The 21,601-nt window shown below is 37.7% G+C and overlaps 1 protein-coding gene across 2 annotated transcripts; it reads left to right on the forward strand.

Annotated features, from left to right (window-relative positions):
* Positions 1-839: 839 nt before the first annotated feature.
* On the forward strand, positions 840-20,978 carry OGFRL1 (opioid growth factor receptor like 1). Of its 2 annotated transcripts, none has more exons than XM_058734399.1 (7): positions 840-1,209; positions 5,770-5,856; positions 6,007-6,088; positions 9,397-9,475; positions 9,572-9,638; positions 9,745-9,890; positions 13,959-20,978. In XM_058734399.1, the coding sequence occupies exons 1-7, from the start codon at positions 976-978 to the stop codon at positions 14,617-14,619; spliced, it is 1,356 nt and encodes a 451-aa protein (XP_058590382.1). In that variant the 5' UTR covers positions 840-975; the 3' UTR covers positions 14,620-20,978. The 2 variants fall into 2 exon arrangements, with proteins under 2 accessions (XP_058590382.1, XP_058590383.1); XM_058734400.1 differs by having other exon boundaries at positions 6,010-6,088.
* The last annotated feature ends 623 nt before the right edge of the window (positions 20,979-21,601 follow it).

The raw sequence follows: 21,601 nt of genomic DNA on the forward strand, positions 1-21,601 counted from the left end.
TAGAACATGTTTTCCCTCCTCCTTTCATTTACAGAACAGACCAAGAGGCCTACGATTCTGAGTTTTTATTCTACTCAGAGTATAGATTTGGAGTGGGTAATAGTAATAACAATCCACAGATCAATGAAGAAGTTTAGCTATTATTGCTCCTTTTGTTTCAAGAGATGTTTGCTCATTAGATGAGGTGACAGATAGCTTTGACTTTATCTAGTCCATGGGGTCTCTAGGTGGCTGCCCTAAATACCTACAGTCGTGGTAGCTGGGATTTTCTGTTGATGTGTGGTGCCCCATCACCATTAGCTTTTGTCTTCTTCTGCTGTGGCTTATTTATCTTTTTCCCGGACCAGCCGGGAGAGGGGGAGGAGGTGTGGACAGGACTGGCCTCCAGACTGTGATAACTGTCTTCGATAACACGTCCACCCCAGCCGTGGCTCCCAGAGCTGGGCGGGACCACTCTTCCCGCTCAGCTGGGAGGAGCCCCAAGCTGGTTGCCCTGCCCGGGTAGGGGTGGAGAGGAGCGGGTGAACAGCAGCAGATCCCGATCCTTCCCTGGAGACGTCAAAGGCCCCGCGAAGGCAGGCCTTCCGGGGAGGTGGGGGGAAGGGGAAAGTGAGGTGTGTCCCCGGGGCTGAGGCTGTCAGCGCTCAGGCCAGGTGGGGGTGGGGAGAGTGGAGGCACTACGCTCCCCAGGGATCCGGGCCGGCGCCGGTTCCCGCGGGTGGGGAGAGGAAGGAACCAGATGGGCGGGTTCAAGCGTCGGCGGCGGCGGTCCCGGGGCCGCCGGCTCCTCCCCGCGAGTGTGCCTGTCTGCCGCTCACCGCGCTGAGGCAGTGCGGTGGCGGGCGGGCCGAGGCTGCCGCCCAGCGCCCTGGCCGCGGCCATGCCCGGGCCCTAGCGCGCGTGCCGCAGCCCGCGCCCCGCGCCCCGTCCCGCGCTCCGCAGCCCGCCAGCCCCGCGCCCGCCGCCGCCTCTTCAATGGGCAACCTGCTCGGCGGGGTCAGCTTCCGCGAGCCCACCACCGTGGAGGACTGCGACTCCACCTGGCAGACGGACTCGGAGCCCGAGCCCGAGGAGCCCGGGCCGGGCGGCGGCGGCGAGGGCCCGGGGCAGGAGCCCGAGCAGCCTGCGCAGCCCCCGGAGCGAGCGGGCGGGCGGCCCCGCGCCAGCCCCGCGCCGGACGGAGACGCCGAGGCGGCGGGCGCCGAGCAGGTACGCGGCCCCGCGGTGGCCTCGGGCCGGGCCGGGGCGCCCCTGCCCCGGGAGGAAGGACGTTGCCGGGGGCCGGAGCAAACGCCGAGCGACCCCTGCACACGGAGGGCAGGGGCGCCGGCGGCTGCCGGTCCTTTGCGGCCAGACCCCTCCGCGCCGGCCGCCGTCCCGCAGCCCCGAGGACCTGGGGGCCTGCGGGGCCGGAGCCTTTCGCTGCCGGCCTGGGGCCTGACCGCGGGCACTACGAGAAAGTCCCTGAGGGCAGAACCCAACTTGAATGGGTGTTTTCTTTGCCTCTGCGGCGCAGCTGGGTGCTGCGAAGGTGGGGTGGGAGGAACCTGTCTAAAAATAGAGGATTGTGAAAACCGGTCTAGTGCGTGTCATTGGGAAAAATTACCCAGAATAAGGTGGGACTGCAAGTGAGGAGCAGCGAGCACCCTCCCCTACCGTGGGGTTTACAGCCATTCAGAGTATGGTAGGAGACCCCCATCCGAAGTTAAAACGCCCTAAGTAAGGCCTTTCAACTGAGGAGTTCAGGGCACTCTGCAGAACTCTTGTATCACCCGGAGACTTGTTGATCCAACTGTCCTTAAATCATTTGGCTAATACAGTTTGGAGGAGAGGTTAGTAAATAGGTAAATATTCCCTATTAACCTCTGACGGACTGAAAATAATTCAGAAAACTTTAGAAAGGGGGAACTGTGTAGCCAGCCCTCTGGAGAAGTGCGCATCCTGGAGGTATGTTAAGGTTTGTGGTTCTGTATTAGGCCCTCCTCTTTATAGCTAGGGGGAAATGAGAGTGAAAAAAAAAAAAAAAATGGAGCCCAAAGTCAAATATGACCACTGGTTGCTTGACTGGAGTAGAGGAGTCACCACCTAAATATTACAGCCAAGGCTGCCTCTTCATCTGGATGATCATCTCTGTTTAACAGGTGAGGAGGAGACAAAGTCTTAGTGCAGGCTCTATGCTAAACGCGTTGTTTCAGTCACCTGCGATTTCGGGGGTTGGGTGGGAGTTGCTGTTTTTAATCCCCATTTTAGACAAACCTGAGGCTTAGAGAGTAGAAGCTTGCCCAAGAATACTCAGGGAGAGAATGATGCAAACCCAAGTATGTCTGTGACCAATGTAGAACCTTTAACCTGTCAATATTGTGCGGATCCCCTTGCCCCTTGTGCTCTGGATTGCTGATGGGTCATTTTGAATTGCAAATTCAACCCTCAAAAACTATTAGAGGCTAGGTTCCAGTATTTCTCTTTCTCTTGTCTCCCAATTAAGTAACCTTCTCAAAGAAGTCTGGGCTATCAAAAAATTCCAGCCCAGATTCAATCCAGCTAACCAGGTCCCTCTGTATAAAACAGTTTCATAATTAATGTTTCAGTTAATTGTGACCCCAGAAAATGGTAGACCACAGCAGCCCTCCCTTGTCCCCTTTAGTGATTTATTTTTGTTAGTGTCACCATTTAACTTCTTTTAAAAATCTCCTTTTGGGGCGCCTGGGTGGCGCAGTCGGTTAAGCGTCCGACTTCAGCCAGGTCACGATCTCACGGTCTGTGAGTTCGAGCCCCGCGTCAGGCTCTGGGCTGATGGCTCGGAGCCTGGAGCCTATTTCCGATTCTGTGTCTCCCTCTCTCTCTGCCCCTCCCCCGTTCATGCTCTGTGTCTCTCTGTCCCTAAAAAAATAATAAAAAAAAAAAAAATAAAAATAAAAAATAGGGGTGCCTGGGTGGCGCAGTCGGTTAAGCGTCCGACTTCAGCCAGGTCACGATCTCACGGTCTGTGAGTTCGAGCCCCGCGTCGGGCTCTGGGCTGATGGCTCAGAGCCTGGAGCCTGTTTCCGATTCTGTGTGTCTCCCTCTCTCTCTGCCCCTCCCCCGTTCATGCTCTGTCTCTCTCTGTCCCAAAAATAAAAATAAACGTTGAAAAAAAAAATTTTTAAAAAAAAAATAAAAATCTCCTTTTTATTTTTGCTTTTGTTCCCTCTCCCCATAGTCATTTGCAAGTACTACTGGAGCTACCTTTAGAATATATCCCAGTCTGACTACTTCTTACCTCCTAGGAATACCTGCTGTATTCCTAGTTCAAGTGAATATTTAACAAATGATGGCGCCAATAAGTAAGATGAGTAAGTCTAGGGAAAAAGCATCATCAGAGGTTAAATTAAGAATTCCCCTGAATTTTATATCCTCTTGGACGTCTAAGTGGAGTTCTTAACTATATCGATGAATGGAGCCTTAGTCCAGAACTGCAGTCATCAGTCTGTTGGTGGTGTGGAAAGTCGGGGGAGATATGTGGTCATTAAGGAGTGATGAGGAATAAGGACTAAACCCTGGGCACTCCTCAATTTGGAACCTATGCAGAAGAGGAGGAGCTAAAGAGAAGGCTGACAAGGGACAACCAATGAGATAGGAAGAAACCAGGAGAGGTGTGACATCTGACAGTGTTGCAGGAAGGAGGCAGATATTTCACGGGCCCAGTGCTGCTGGGAGGTTGCCTGGGTTGAGCACTGAGAGATGGTTTGGTAAAATGGAGATTAGTTAGTGACATTGAAAGAGCCATTTTGATGGAATGCTGAGGATGAAAACCTGATTGGGGTGTGTCATGGGAGAAGAGGAGGAGATAGGGGTTATGCACAATTGTTTGGTGATATTTTATCAAAACAGGAAGCAGAGCTATGGCTCTGTATTTGAAGGGAGATTTGGGTCAAGGAAGATTGCATATGTTTAAGCTTAGAAATTGTACACATATGTCTGCTGAGGGGAATGATCCAGAAGAGTGAGAAATTTTGATGATGCAGGGAATAGGAACAATATATTAAGGAACAAAATCCTTGACTGGGCAGGTGAGAGGGGAAAGGGTAGAGATTCCAAAAGGAGCAGAAGCTGGAGGAACAAAGATAGATGCTTGCAGGTTGGTGCATTTAGAGGTTGGAGGATGCAGTCATTCTCATAATAATCTGGAGAAATAGGTAGGGCATGAGTCATTATCTTTGTTTCACAGATAATAAAACTAAGATTCAGTTAAGTGGTTTGCTTAAGGCCTCACAAATAAGTAACAGAGTTAAGACAGCCCAAGTCTTGGGCTGTTGACATTATACCCAGGTTTCTATAATGCTCCTTCACTTTTAGTGGAGCTGAAATGGATTCATGCCTAATTAGTTGGACTTGCAGCCCAGAGCCTGGAATTCCACATCCTGTGCTGTCACTGAGCTCGAGGGCCTTGTTGAACTTCTCTAAGGCTGGGTTACCTTGTTTCTAAGAGGGAAACACTAATATCTGCCATCCAGGTGTGTCGTAAAAATCAAATGAAATAATATACATGTAAGTGCTTTGTAAATGGGAAAAGTGCTTTCTGTACAAATGTAAGATGATGATTCATATGGTTGTAGCTCAGGCTAAATAGATTCAGAAACTTGCTAGGCAGAGCTATTTTGAAACGTGTGGCAAGGACCAGAATTTAAGCTTTTCCTTGCTTATGTAACATGACAGAGTAGCTAATGTTAAACATCAGAGGATTTGGTGTTAAAGTAAGTATCTCTATACTTGTAGTAATAGTGAGAATCACACCACTTGAAAAATGTGTGAAAATTGCTTGGAGGATGCTAATCTGTCAATACAGATGGGGGTGGGGGATGATGAGAAAGGGATTTGGGAGGTGAAGCTCTTAATGAATATTCAGACCTAAACATTGTCTTCTGTTTCATTATTGTTATCTGTCTTATTGTCCTGGATGACATGGGACACAAAACACTTTCTTAATGCATTATAACAATACATATAGTTAGAGAATTTAAATCCATTATATTGACCTGTATCTTATACTTTTAAAATCATTATGGTGGTGAGAATTTTTAGAATTTAAATAGTATGGATGAACTACCACACATAAGTTACTACAATCTGAAGTTCATTCTATTTGAGAGCTTTTACTACTTTGTGTATATATATTATAAATTTGCTGATTTATGTCACATAGTGTTATCACTGGATTAATAGATTATTCATGCCTTTGTATACTTGTTATGGTACAATAAAGGATGGAGTTTAGAAAGCTATTTAGGTTGTTTTAAAAATCCCCTTTCCCTTTCATGAGTATTATTTGCCTTTAAGTTCAGCTAAATGTTGCAAATCAATGATAATTTTCTTTGTAGAATTTATTTTCTTAACAATTTTTTAATATTATGTATTCAAAAATAATTTTGGTCATAGAATCACTTGTGTAACCTCTGGTAAGGTAAATGTCTTAAATTCATTTTGAGTTCCATTTCTAATGAGTATTAATCTAGAACATTTGGCCTCCATAGGCTTTTGGTGAATAGTATCATTTTTTATTTAGTAAAACATTTTAGGACAAATGTTATTGGGTTCAAATCAGGCAAATAGAATGCCAACAAATGTTGCTAGTAGGCATCATTAAAAGCAAATATATAATATTGTCATTCTGAACAGCTCGACATTTTTCAGGCTTTCCTTATGGATGTTCATTATTTTAGGTGTTATAGAAATTTCTCAGTGAAATTATTGTGCTTCAACATGTAAATGGAATTTTACTTTTCATTTTAGGGTGGTGATTCCACTGAAGCAACTGCCAAACCAAAGAGAAGCTTTTATGCTGCGAGGGATTTGTACAAATACCGACATCAGTACCCAGTAAGAGTATAGAATGTTTTTTCTACAATGTAAAATATTTCCCTTCTGTTTTTGTTATTTTGTGGTGCTAGTGAGCAAACATGCAAGAAGGGTCCTTGTGCCTTTTTTATATGTCCATATGCTGGAGATTGATGTATTTTTTTCCTTTAGCAGAACTTCAAAGATATCCGATATCAAAATGACTTGAGCAATCTTCGTTTTTATAAGAATAAAATTCCTTTTAAGCCAGATGGTGAGTAATCTGCTACCTTGGTAAAAAGCAAATGTTACATAATAACATACACCTAGTTATTCTTTGTTTATTCTGTGGTCAGTACATTCTTAATGCATTTGTTCATTGGTTGGCTTTACTTTGCTATGTAGTCTAAGGTGTCCCCAAAGCCCTAGACCCTAGACTTGTGAACTTCCACTTGGCAAATTCTAGAGGAATAACTGTGGATTAGCAATACTTTCCCACCATTTGTTCACAGGGGCTATTGTCTTAAAGGTAGTGGGGGCCACTTTTGTGAGAGGGAAAGAGATGAAATTTATAGGATCATAAAATACTAGATTATTAAGAAACCTTAGAGGAGATCAGATTAATCTTCCTTATTTTATTTTATTTATTTTATTTTATTTTATTTTATTTTATTTTATTTTTTTATTTCTTCCTTATTTGAAAGATGAGGTCACTGGGTCTTAAAGCTTGAATGACTGACTTGTCTGGTCACTCGATTATAGGGTTGGGTCTAGGATCCACAGTTCAGTATTTTTTTTACTATGCCATAGCCCCAAATTATTTAGAACATAATTGAAAAGTAATATTTGTATTAGAATGATCTTTCCTGTTGATTTTTAGATTCAGGGGTCAGGGGGTCCTGGCAGTCTCAGTTCACTGTTCCAATATCCTGGGAAGGGAACTATAGAGACACTACATCTCCATTCAACCCTGCCAAATAAACTGCCTCCTCCTTCACAATTCTACAATTACCCTTATAAGATCTTTTCTAAGATTCTCCCCCTATAGGGAGAGGATGCATCCACTATGGTAATATGCATATTTCACCAAAGTACCATGCTGTGGTTCATGATGGACATCCTAATTTTATCCAGGTCAAACCAGCAAAGTTGGCTTTTCTCCTTGCCCTTATCTCTGTGAAGTGACCAGATGGCCCTGGCTTCTGCTCTTTGCTCTTAGTGGAATCTGAGCCAAATCCGCAGCCAAGTGAGTCAGGGAATGAGGGTCATACATTGCAAAGCTTTCCAAGTAGCCAGACTGTGTATTCTTTGGTGAACAAACTGAAGGAAGGCCGTCTGAAGGGTGGATGGCATGTTGGGAGGAGGAATTCCCTGTACTGTGCACTGAGAGATGCACCAGTTAGGAGTTAGGACTTAAGAATATTGCTCCAATGGCCAAATCCACTGGTCTTTAATTAATTTAATGTTAATTAAAGTGTCCCAAAAGTTTGCTCAGACTTGGTAGGAAACCTCTGGATAAAAGTGTTCTGTTGTATTTACTAATGATAAAAACACACTGTTTTATTTACTAATTGAAATAATATTAATTAAATTATTAGGGTTTTTTAGGACCTGGGGCAAGAAAACCTTCAGAAGAAATGCAATGATTGTTAATTTGACTCTGATTTGAATTTAATAAAATTCACCTAAAGTAATGCCTTCAAATATTAAAAACATTGAACATGAGAGTACTTAACTGAATTATTTTTGTATTTCTAGTGGTGAATTTATTTTTGAGGTAGTAATTTAAAGTAATGAATTCAAACACTGTTACTAATTTTTTGTAATTTTTATCACAAAATTTATTTTGAAATCATGTAAGGTTGGTGGGAGTCAGGAGTTTTATCTAAGGTCACATAAAATGTGTCCTAGTTTATTATATAAATTACACCAACTCACACAATTTCCTATCATGTGGGTGTATCCACACACATACACATACGCTTGCCAATAAGCGTAAGCCTGCAGTGATGTATTTTACTTGTGTAAGTAGGTGGAGGGGTAGTTGGAAGGGAGATTATGGAGGTAAATAGTTTTAAATTGCTGATAAAGCCAATAGTATGATTCAAAAACAACTTTTTACTCAGCCTTCCAAGAGTACAAACTGGTCACTACAAACTGGTGATCTCTGGAAGAAACAAGAATGAGATGAGTTATATTTAGAGAAATATTTTGTGTTGTTGTTTTTTTTTTTCCTTAAAATTGACTAACTGGCCACATAGTCAATTGTGAGGACATAGAATTTGAGAAGCAGGAGGATTTTGTTATACAGTTGACCCTTGAGCAGTATAGGGGTTATGGGTGCCAACCCCTGTGCAGTCAAATATCCGTGTGTAACTTTTGACTCCCCAAAACTTAACTGCTGATAGCCTACTGTTGACTTTAAGCCTTACCAATAGCATAAACACTTGATTAATGCATATTTTGTTATGTGATATGCATTATATACTGTATTCTTACAATACAGTTCAAGCCCATGTTGTTCAGGGTCAACTGTAATAAGTTCTTATGAGGAAAGAATAAAATGTGGTGAAGAGGACTTACTTTTTGGAAACAGAAAGACCTGTGTTCTATTCCTACATTTACTCTTTTGTTAGTGTGTGACTTTGAACAAATCACATAATGTCCTCATTAGTAAAATGGGGATAATAGTACTGGTTTAGGAGAGTTCTGTGAAGAGTAAGCTGGATGATATATACTGTATGTAACTTGGGTCCTTTTTCTTCCATTTTTCCTTCTTCCCTTCTCTTTTCTCTCACCTTTCTTTTATTCCTTTTTTTTTTCCTGGCCTACATTCCTTTTTTTTTTTTTTTTTTTTTGCCTACATTCCATTTTGATCCCGTCTTGTATTTAAAGAACTATATGACCATCTAGGGCAGGGGTTGGCAAACTTTTTTTTGCCACAAAAAAAGTGGCCAGGTAGTACATATTTTCTGTACAAGGCCAGGTAGTAAATATTTTCAGGTGTGTGGGCCATTAGTCTTTATTGCAACTACTCAACTCTACTATTGTAGTGTAAAATATATAAATGTGAATGTGCATGGCTGTGTTCCAATAAAACTTTATAAAACAGATGGCAGACCGTACTTTGTCAGCCTCTGCTTTAGAGTAACACTATAGACTTTCTGTGATTTGTGGTGCCACTGATTTTTTAAAAATTAGGCTTATTACATAACTGAGCATATGGCATAAGGTATTTTTCTTTTGAAAGCATTATTTTTGTGGGGGTCCTTGGTGGCTCAGTTGGTTAAGCATCTGACTCTGGATTTTGGCTCAGGTCATGATCTCACAGTTCCTGGGATGCCCCACATTGAGCTCTGTGCTGACAGAGCAAAGCCTGCTTGGAATTCTCACTCTCCCTCTCTCTGTCCCTCCCCCATTTGCACTGTCTTTCTGAAAATAAATAAATAAACATTTTTTAAAAACAATATTTTCACATGCTATAATTACATTTCAGAGGTTTTAATATAAAGATTGATTAAATATTAAAATGTCATCAACATCTTAAATGTCTGGCTCATTTTCTAAATGTTTACTGTCTAGGTGTTTACATTGAAGAAGTTCTAAATAAGTGGAAAGGAGATTATGAAAAGCTGGAGCACAACCACACTTACATTCAATGGTCAGTTACATTTATGTGTCTTGAACCATGTCCTATTCAATCATGTATGTTTTTCAGATAGCATTAATGTAATAATATTATTTTTCTAAAAAATAGGCTTTTCCCCCTGAGAGAACAAGGCTTGAATTTTTATGCTAAAGAATTAACTACATATGAAATTGAGGTAATGCAAGCTCATTTCATTTTATATGCGATGACCAAATAATATTGCTATTTTATTGTCCTGGTAACTATTGAATCATTTCAGCTGACTTTTTTCTCCCCCTTAGGAATTCAAAAAAACGAAAGAAGCAATTAAAAGATTCCTCCTGGCTTATAAGATGATGTTAGAATTTTTTGGAATAAAACTGGTTGATAAAACTGGAAATGTTGCTCGTGCTGTTAACTGGCAGGAAAGATTTCAGCATCTGAATGAGTAAGTAAAGCCCCAGCGGCACACCAGGGGCCAGCATGTTATCTTTTCTTGGTTAGAATTCTCCGTGGAACATAGGAACAGCTAACTAGTAGATGGACCCAGGAATCTGAATTCAAAAGCTAGTCTGAAATGCATTTTATTCCTTGTCCCATCTAAAGCACAACAAAATAGCTATAAGAAAGAGTGAAATTCCAGGTAGAAATAAGGCCATTCTGCTTCACAGCTGTTTCTTCCTGAAACCTCTCTACAGCCCAAAGCCAAGTGTGGCCTCTCTCCCTCTTTATAGCATGTATCTTGGCATTTGTACTTATTTTGTGTATGCATTTTTCCAGCTCCCCTCGGCTAGGCTGTGAGCTTCTTGTGGCACAGTCTGTTCCTCAAGCATGGTACCTTCTTAGACTAAATCTATAAATGAAGCCTATGACATAAAAAAATCATTTTATAAGAAGGAAATGGGCTTGTACATTTCTAAAAAAGGGGGAAAATTAGAATCGTCATTATTTAAGTAAAAACAAAAGCCCATTTTTGCTTAATAAATCCTAAAATCTGTGAAGAGAATTTTAACATAGTTTATTTGGAATTGATTTGCTGGGTTGTTTTTTTTTTTGCCTGGATATTTATAACTTTCATTAATACTTATACCCAGAGTTTATTTTTCTTAGTATTTTCTTTGTATGCAAACTGAATTTTTTTCATTTTAATTATAGGGTGGCTTATGAATGCTGGACCATAAAACCAGCAGCTTTAAAGCATTTTTTTTTAAGCACATTATAATTAGCCGAACTGGGCAAATACTAAGAGAAAAAAAAAAAAGCTAACCTAAGAAATTTTTCTTTGCTGAAAACAGTTTTGAGCATCAATTAACTGAATTTTTTGGTGTTTTTCTAGAACTTTCATCTTGCTTTGCTAAAATGAGTATAAGTATTAATGTTTAAGCCTTCTTTTTACTTTATTAGTTATAATCAACACTATTAAAATGGTAGCTTGTACTAAAACACTGAAGATATGGGCGTAAAGCTTTATGATCCTGACTAGAAGACCCATTAACTCATAACTCAAGTTAAATTTGATATATATAGGGCACTTACAGCAGAAGTATATTATGCCTCTGCCTAAGCAATGCGGGTCGCTGTCTTTGCACAGAATTTCTAAGCACTTAATGTCCCACTGTCCATGAAAGCTGTATGCAAATAGCCTATTGACATGTAGGATGGTAAATTTTATTTTAGAGAATCTCCATCCCCAACTTGTTAATTTTGGTTGGAATAGAAATCTTGTTTAGTAACTGTTGAATGAATAAACACTGAACAAAATAACATTTGCCAGCTTAAATCCTCCTTGGGGTTTTATTTTCAGATCCTCTAACTGACAGTTGGAAACAGAACCCTTCTGAAGGTTTTAATTAAAATGATCTCCTGGCTTGGGTCAGGGGAAAGGAGCCTGAATTAACTGTCATATTCCCTTTGCCTCATTCAGATCCTTTTCTTTCTGCCACCCACTGTCTCTCGTTTTTCTTTCCCTGGGTGTTGCACAGAGCTTTTATTTGTGTTTTAATCTGTATGACATCTTGAGTTTTTTAGAGTAGGCAGGAAACTCAATATATTTATAGTAGCCCAGCGGACCAAAAAAAACTGAATGAAAGTGAAATGAAATAATGTTCAGTGAACAAGTGACCATGACTAAAAGAAGTGAAATATTTTTGAACATGAGAATACAAACATATAGACCAACCACTAAGCTGTATTTCCAGTTTTATTTGTAATCACCTTCGATTACTGAGCCATATTTTAGACCCTGGAATTGCTTCTAACTTTTATCTCCTGTCTCCTGGTTCTTGCCTTTTGTGTATTCTCTCTTCACCTACCTAGTCTTCCTGATTTTTCAGGGCTATTTACTACCCTTACTTCTGTTGGGAAGCCCAGCTTCTCCCTTTTGTCTGCTTTGCAACCCCAGAGGCTGCTTAAAATATTGGGTGGGTTTCAGCTGGTGTCCTCTCTTCCTTTTTGTCTTCATTTGTGAAATTTATTTCAAATCATACTGACACACTCAATTTCTTTCTTGTACAATTTTGTTCCATAGTCCTGATTTTCATTCTCTTGAACTCAGTGTAAATATTGGGTTGTTGTGTACATATTTTATGTAATGTAAATATTTTAAATTGAAGAGTGTATAGATACGGATAAATGTGTACAGAATTATCTTGGTCATTCGTCTTCGACTGGATGTTTGCAATTGGGCTGGTTGCAAACATAGAAAATTTTGTTGGATCCTATAACTCATCTTTGGGATTTTTTAGGAAAAATGTTCCCTCGCTTTTCCATATATCTCTTTTTCATAGATTTATGAAGCAGATGTTGCTTAAGTTTTTGGAGAGTATAAACCCCATACTAACCTAACACTAAGTCATCTCTGCTGTTAATGGCAGATTGTCTTAACCTCATTCAAATTTGTGTTGTCTCAGAAGACTCTTAACTTCTCCACTATTAAAAAATCTAGATTCATGAGGCTGAAATATATCCCTGCTGTGTTTTACCTTTTGGCCTCAAAGAGTTGAATATTAAGATAATACTTTTGTAGGAAACATCCAGAAGAATGGGGATGATAAAAACTGCCAGACTTGTCTTTTTCAGTGTTTATCTATCCTGAATCATTAAGAATTTTGTTTTGTCCAGACAAACTTTATTATTAAAATGTAAGGCTATAGAACCACCCCCTTTTGTCCCTCAAGTAATTTAACATCCTTCTGCACCCTTCCCAAATAATTAGCTAGTTATTTATAAGTGAAATGCTGTAAGTACTTCTGGAAACCAAAGCAGGTATATGCGTTGCTTGTATAAAGTTCAATGTCTGATGTATAAAGCAGATTTTAGGAAGTTAGAAATAAGTGGTTGTTATGGTTGCGTGTCAGTATTGGGTAAATAAATACCTGAGCTGCTGATGACACATGATTAATACGTGTAGCTGAAGATTCTTTTAGGATGTGGCCAGGTATTTGTAAATGAGGCAACTATTGGCCCAGTGATGTAGGGTAGGTATATTATGAATTGTGATAGATAAGCTTGAAAAGCATTCATCTGATAATGGCCTTAGTTTGAGGACAGAGAAGAAGTTTGTGCGATTTGGGGAAAAAGGCATCTTTGGAGTCTATGCCATTAGAAGTAAAATTTAAAATTCTTCGGGAAAAAGAAGGAGAGAGAAGGCATGGATGGAAGACAATTAGGTAATTAAGTGGGGATAGGTACATATATGGTGGTCCTTAGTACCAGATTTAAATAATAGCAATAATATTGATTCTAAATAGTATCTAATATTTTTTAAGTTCTACATGCCCTGAACATGTCTCAACTCATTTTATTCTTCTAAAAGTCCATTGAAATATTAGCCATTTCCCCTACTTTACAGGTGAGCATATTGAGTCAGAAGAAGATACCATAATTTCTTATAGCTGTATGTGGCAGAGCCATGGTATAAACTCCAGGTCTGACTTCAGAGCCCATGCTGTTAACTGTGTTCTGCTAAATAAGTCAGTTTTGCAGCCTTTGTCAGAATTGTTCCAGTAAAGTAGAGTGGATTTTGTTGCTTACCTTATGACTTGGCCAATGTGGTGGATTTTGCTGACACTCTAAATCATACCTTCAGCTGATAGCTGATGTTACATTCATGTTTGGAACTAGTTACCTGTGGTGGGTACAGTACAGCAGGCGTCGTTGCAAATAAATGCTCTAGTAGATCACATCCTCAGTGTATTTAACATTAAACAACAATTCAACATGAGTGGGAATAAATTTTAGACCTAAATATCTCTCATATATGAAGAACTGAAGAAACAAGAGGAATTTATATTTCACATTTGAATTTCACATAGATTGGCATTACATTGAAGTATAAGAGTTTAATAACTTCTAATTTATCCTTCTTATGGTGTCTAATATGACTTTCACTAAAATTGTAATGCATGTTTCCATGGCTTACAGTTCCATTAAAAATGATTTTTCTAATACTTTTTATTCCCTTACTTTCCCTCACCTGATTTCCCCGCTACATTTTTTGTTCAATCCTCTCTTCCAGGTCCCAGCACAACTATTTACGAATCACTCGTATTCTCAAAAGCCTTGGTGAGCTTGGATATGAAAGTTTTAAATCTCCTCTTGTAAAATTTATTCTTCACGAAGCTCTTGTAGAAAACACTATTCCCAATATTAAACAGAGTGCTCTGGAGTATTTTGTTTATACAATTAGAGACAGGAGAGAGAGGAGAAAGCTCCTACGGTTTGCCCAGAAACATTACACGCCTTCAGAGAATTTTATCTGGGGACCGCCGAGGAAAGAACAGTCAGAGGGAAGCAAAGCCCAGAAAATGCCTGCCCCTCCCACCTCTGGTCATATCAGTCAAACTTCTATGCACAAAAAATCCAAGGACTCTAAAAATTCCTCCTCAGCTATTCATTTGAATAGCAAAACAGCTGAAGAAAAAAAAGCGGCACCTGGAGGGGCTGGAGAAGAGGCAGACAGGCCCAGCACAGAGCCCGGCAGTGAAGCCACCAAGTCAAACACAGAGGACGGTAATGCTGAAAATTCAAATTCTCAACTGGAAAAAGCAGTCAGCCATCCTACAGAGAGGAAGGAAATTGCAATTCCTCCTGAAAAAGATGAGGAAGGTGAAAATCACAACAAAGACTGTGAAAATCCTGGAAATACAGGCTCCCCTGATGATGTACCATTACAGTGAATTATCAGAAAACCCGCAAACCTGTATAGGTAAGGGAGGAAAAACTGTACAATATATCCTGAAGAACAGAGGTCATTTCAAATTTTAGCTGTTTGTAATTTCTGTTGTAAACAGTTTGTTGTTGGTTTTTTATTTTGAATGATAATGAATTTAATATTTAGTAAGAAGTTTTAAGCAAGACCCAATAAATGAATGTATTCTCTAACACTTTTAGGATGTGAGTTTCCAAGTTCTGTACATAATAATTGCTTTTAAATTATTTTCAGTGTATATGGAAATAATCATGTAGTATTTGATATATCAAATAAATTCTTTTGGGAGATTACGGTCTACATGAAGAAAATCAAGGGGATAAATTTCATTATTTTGCCACATAATTGCCCAATTTATGGATTCATAAAGCTGGGAAAACAAATTTAGTCGATTCAAATGTCTTCAGAAAGTAATTTGGAATCTTCATTACAACACCTCAAGATGTTTCTTTTTAAATTCTGGTATGTGAAATGGATATTCTTAGGAAGCCATAATCACCCAGCCCATTTCTTGGGCTTCCCACTGTCCTTTCCTCTTTTCCTGTCTCTGCACTTGCCTTCATTTGCCATCTTTGTAGGCCAGCATGTGCGTTTCTAGGGTACATTCCAGTGATCCCCTGTACTGAAATTTAAATCAAACAGAGGGGCACTTTTAACTGTATGATATCAAGAATTTGCTTTTTTAAAATAATAAAAATGTTTTTCTATGTTAAATGCTTAAAAACAAATTTTGATGCAAAAGTCCAAGAAAATGATTTTGCTTTTATGGCTGTTCCATATAAATTCGGTGCTTGTTTCTGAATGCAAATGACTAAAGAATTCAAAAATAAGGAAAGAAAATACACATTTTTAAATAGCATGCTTCTTACACTGGTAACAAGGCAGTGGTCCCTAAAACCTTGACTATCTCAGTGTTCTGTGGGCTGTGAAATTAACAATATTGCTTAGTTCAGTGTATCTTTAAAAAAGAAAACAATTTGATGTATCTCTAAGTAGTCAAACCTTGAAATTCAGAAGATTTAAAATTCTGTATTCTCAGTTTTAGCAAGCACTTATTGCGTTAATATTGGTTAAGAGTACGTAGTTTTACTTTCTGTCATATTATTACTAATATTACACATCAGAAAATAATCACTGTGGTGAGAACTTCGAAGCATACATACAAATATAGTTAAAGCAATTAATAGAAAAAAAATTCACTTTCATTTAGAGAAGAATTGGCAATTGTGTGTCTCTTGGGCTTTTAGATTTCACTTTAACCCCCAGAGAATTTTTCCTGTGTCCTATTTGTTAGTCACATCATATCATCCTCTGTTAACCTTTACAACCGGGGGATTTCCAGCAGAGGATTTCTAGAAAATATACCAATTGTATGCCTTTAGAAGTATGATTTTATTGCTTTGAAGTTTACATGAAGCATCATAGTTGCTCAAACTTGAGTTTTTAATATATTATTAACCAAGCTGTATATCATATTCCAGTTATAAAGCATCTTCTCATTGCTGGTTCCCAGAGTATCCCAATTTTTGCTTTCTACTTTCTACAAAAGCAGAAACAATTCTGCTTTTGCATTTCAATTTCTTTTTTGTATGGACCCTGTAATGTGCTGCTTATAGCAATGTCCCCATAGAGCTCAAAAAACAGTTTTACAGGGTAAGATGAGAATAGTTGTTACATTGAGCTGAACTGTAGGAACATGATTAATTCAAAATATCTTAGCAATTTTGAATACATGAAAAAGTGTTCAGACTGCTTTCTAAGTGCAAAATATTTAAAATTTGTGACTAGATATTAAAATATTAATAAACAGTGGACAGAGACTAAAATAAATGGATATAATCTGAATTGCTTAGAAACTGTAGTGTATCAGAGCCCTTACAAATAAAAACACTTCATTCAACAATTTAACTTTTAGAATATTATTCCTAATTAGGGGTTTGATTAGATTGCAACAGTTAATTTGAGAATATTTAGTCTCAAGGGAAAAACTGCCTGGCCTACATTTATAAACAGTGGCCTTTTCCCAGAATGTTGTTTTTAAAATCCATATTCATATGTAACAGTATGATTCCTACATTTAATCCGCAAATAATTTATGAGAGAATTCCTCAGTGGAGAACAAATAAGAGGATGTCATTCCTTTTGCAGATAAAAATTATGTCTATAATTTTTTTCTATAAAGAATACTTTGTAAAATTAATAGTTTTTTAAATAATATCTATAGATACACATTTATGTGGGTCTTAGATATGAAACAGCCTTCTGGGTTTGTCTCTAATGTTTTGTATTTTTAAAAACTACCATATGCTTGCAGAAATTTACTGAGAAGCTGTTTTAAAAATGCAGCGAAGCATGGCCAAATAGCTAGAAACATTATTGAATCTTTGCAAATATATAGACTTTATTGTTGTACCTTGGACTGTGAGGATATAAACATTGGCTATTGATAAAATATTTACTTGCATTTCATGGCAGATAGATGTTATATCGCTTGGTTAGTCTAGTACATTTCTAATATTTTGTGCTTTCATATCTCTAAGGAGATAATATATGTGAAAGTATTTTGAAATACTGTAAAGTGGTATATAATTACAAGATATATTTCTGTACAGCAGAGAAAAAGTTTATAACATTAAGAATATTGTACCATTATACAGTTTCATGCTCAATCTCATAAGAAACTCAAAAGAATCATGATAGAAGAGAAAATGTGTCTGCTTTTTCTAAATCAGGTCTAGTTCTCAGTTCAAAAATTATTTTGCATAGTTTTGTTTTGAATTTTGATTTTGAGACTGCATTTTCAGCTTCGAGGATAAAATAAAATATGCAACTCAGGAGTTACTAGAGAAGTTCTAAGATTTTTTTTTGCTAAGTATTAACAACGTAAACATGCAAATGTCATTTCATATCTATCATAGTCATTTTGTTTCATATTTTATATAAAATTACCTACATTGCTTTTAGTTTTTAAGCTTTAATCTGAGTGAAGATATGATCTGGTAAAAAAGGAAAAACAGTGCAATGTTACATCTGTTACTCTTTAAAAAGCCATTTTTGTAGGTAAACTCCCATATCAAGTGGTCAAAAACTGGTTGAGCTGATAGGGAATATTTGGTTCATTGTATAAAGTTAAATTTCCCAAGTTTGTAATAGAGTTATGATTGGATTTATACTCTTGAGTAAATGGTTTTTTTTTTGTTGTTGTTGTCTTTCTATAATTGAGGCTCCTCTAAAAGCTTTATTTTCTAACCTGAGAAAAGAAGGACATTCTTGATCTTACTTGATTATAGCTTCATCTATGGGTCTTTCATGCCTATTTGTGCTGAGTGGGGATCCTTTGTTATAGGAATGGTTTTGAAGATTTCTAATTTGTCTCCCGCTTAGAAAACTCCTCTTTGTTTTTTGGGCTATATGTGTTATATAGAAGGTAGGCTGGAGTTAGACATGCTAGGATCGTTTCAAATGTAGGTGAGGTTATAGAGAACGATGATGGAGTCAATGTAGGATCTAGAAATTAGGAGTTACATATACTGACTTCTTTCAGCTTTGAATTCTGTAGTGTTTATTACATGAACAGATTTGTGTGGGTAATTTCTAGGGTGACAGTGAGTACTACCCTGCCTCCATCCCTGTTCTAGTTATCCAGCCCACCCAGCAGATTGTGTTCAGGGACAGACTGTGGTTTTAGAAATCCCTTATTATTGAAGTTAATAATAATATAGTTATAAATATGAATGCCTGGAGGTGTCCAGATGTGCCTTAACTAATGTAGATGGTTTTCATTCAGAAGTTTAAATTTTTACTCCATTGTAAAATCTTACCATGAGGAACTTTCCAAACCATGACTATCAGTTATTTTAATGAACTTTCTTTGGTGCTTTTTCATTTTGGAGAAAATTCCCTTTGTGACAATAGTATTAGTTCATAAGGAGGTGTATTTGCCACAGTGTTCAACAGTGTGTTATGTTTGACAAAATGTATTTACAGTAATGTTAACTACATTGTTACATTTACTTATGCTTTTGTTTGATTTTGCTACATGCTATGAATTTCATTTTAAACATTTCTCAGTTACTACAAATAATATTTGTCTGTATTTTACTTCTTGTTCTTAGCTGCAGATGGATGTAGAAAATGGAATTCTATTAGAGAATTATTTAGAAGTTTAATTCCAGTAGATGGTTGGAGGAATCTGAAATTACTTTTCTTATTAAAAACATTTAAAAAGCACTGTTTTTGCTTTTTTTCCTAGATTAGAATGTTACTTGTCATCTTTTTTCTTGATCTGTTGAGAATTATTGTTTTAGTTATTTGTGGGAAATAGCTTCTTAATGTTTCTTTCTTGAATTAAAGTTTTCATGTTAGAGAATACAATTAAGTGCTTTGTTTTATGGCTCATACTGTGCCTGGAAATAGAGTGCAGAATGGGGAGTAAGAATCAGGTGAGCATCTTGGTAAAGTGGAGCCCACACTGGGTTCCAGTCTCTCCAAAGTCATGACAGATCCTCAGAGCCTCCTCTGGTTCAGAAGAGTGTTGAGCTTTCTTATCCCCGGCTTCTGAAGAGGGTGGGTTACCTTAGATTCTATACATAACTTTAATATGTTATCAATTTTCACAAAATATCTGTTATAATTTGCTACCATTTTGTAGTTAGGAAATTGTGAGCAATTGGACACTTGCTATGTAAATTGAATCTTTAGAACTATTTTGGGAAACATTGAAATACCATTTCCGCCCACCCTTACTCCTAGTTCTTCAATCAAAGTTCTTTTAAGTTCTTTCATAGATATATATTTAAAAGTTTTTATAAGATGACTCAGTGCACACTAAAAATGAAGTGAAAGTGAAAAGATGTTGATAATTTGTTAGGCTAAAAGACTCTTTTTAAACAAAAAATCCAAAACCTTATGAAAATGTATTTAAGCTATGAAATTTATCATATTCTCGTTTTTAATTTATGGCAGAGTTTGTAGAACAGTTTATGTCAATCAGAGAGATTAGTTATATAATAATCTTGGTTCTAAGAAATGTTTAAGTCCTGTAGTCTCTGGTCAGATGAGCATTATTGTTTTTGGTGCTAATAGAAAATTTAGTTTCATGCGGAGAAAAGGAAAATACAAATGAAACAAAAGATTAGAGACAATAACAAGAAACCTACAACAGAAATAAAGAATAACCAATTCTAGGTTTGTACAGATGACACAGTTATTGGAAGCAGACGAGGAAAGATCCATGAAAGCTTTATGGTAGGGATGTGATTTTGGAATTAGCTCTGTTTTTTTGTGCATAGGTGATCAAGGGATTGACGGGCAAACAGAATCCCATTAATACTCCCATTTCAACCATGACTTCTTTCTACTCTACAGTAAACTGAAACCTTTCAGTAGACTGATAGAAGTAGGCAAATGATCAGATACCAAGTTTAATTTTTTTTTGCCAGTGTGTATCAATAGTTGGTGGTTTTACTAACAAATTAAATTGGGGGAGTGGCTGAGTTAAGACTCAGTAATGTGATTGTCTACACATGAAGTAACTATCGCCCATATGAGAGTTGACAGTGTATTAATTGTCATTAATACAATCGAGGCATTATAATCAAGAGAAATAACTGAGAGCAAAGTGTTAGCTTCTCCCTTAATAAGCATTTTTTCCTTTTTATCAAAAGACCATTTACTTGTTTCTTATTTTCTTATTTTATTAAAAGACTTACTTTATTAAAAGACCATTTCCTTATTTCTTAAGATATTGGCCTTTTGTTAGTATTACCTAAGAAGATAGATGGCCAACTGGGTCCAGGCACTATCTCACTTTGGAAACTATTGTGTCCTTTGTTTTTTCAGTCTTTCAAGAAAATGGGTATGATTCTTCAAAAGATGTGTGTTTTACTTCGCACATAAGCTCTGACTCTCCAGCAGCTGCTGGGTCTTCTCTGTGCCCTGTGTTCTACTGCAGTATGAATTACAGAATGCTGTGCATGTCTGTTAGTTCCAATACCATGTGTATGTGGTAGGAGTCGTAACCAGTTTCTGGATCTGTATGGTACTATGAAACACTTGTTTTATAATTCTGTAATTGTATGGCAGTGTTATGCCAAAAATGTATAAAGAACAATAGTTTCCGTTGCTTACTGCTGTATTTTAAAATATTGTTTCTGAAATACTATATTTAGAGTTCCTTTAGAGTAATTATTTTTAAAAAACTATTGCCAAATATACATCCTGTAAAATGAATAAAAGCCACTTCATCTTGGTTAACATTTTAGCATTATGTTAGAGTACATTATATTGGTTTTGCATGATTAAAATATTTTTAAGTAGCTGGGAAAATGACTTGCTGTTTTTCTATGATTAGACATATATTTTTATGATTATCAATGAGATCACCATTTTTTCCTTTTATTTTGTAAAATAAATATTTTATTTTGAAGGGTGAAATCTTACTTACATATGAAGTTACTTTTGTTGCAAGATTTTGGAGGGCAGGTCACTTGTATGTGTAAATACTTGGATGTTTATTTTATCTTTTTTGCTTTTCTCTAATGCAAAGTTCTAAAAGTATATTTAACACAGATAAATGAAAATAACTCATGGAGATGACATTTTTTGACTTAATTGGGCTAGTCTTTTTAATAAGAATATAGTTGACACACAAAGTTACGTTAGTTTCAGGTACAACATAGTGATTCAGTTTCTCTACACATCATGCTATGCTCACCACAAGTGTAGCTGCCAGCTGGCACCATACAACACTTATATTGTTGTATCAAGTCAAATTTTCGATTACAAAAAATGCAGTTGTGAGGTGAAAGTAAAGAGTTGTCCAGATAACTGGACAGTGTGGATGAGGAAGAAGATGAGCTTGGATAGGCTCAAGCTCTTGGATGAGCTAGATAGGCAGCAAAAGAGAGGACAAAAGAACTAAGAATAGACTGTGGTAAGAGTCAGAATGA

This window comes from Neofelis nebulosa, chromosome 6, assembly GCF_028018385.1.
Source record: "Neofelis nebulosa isolate mNeoNeb1 chromosome 6, mNeoNeb1.pri, whole genome shotgun sequence".
NCBI lineage: Eukaryota > Metazoa > Chordata > Mammalia > Carnivora > Felidae > Neofelis > Neofelis nebulosa.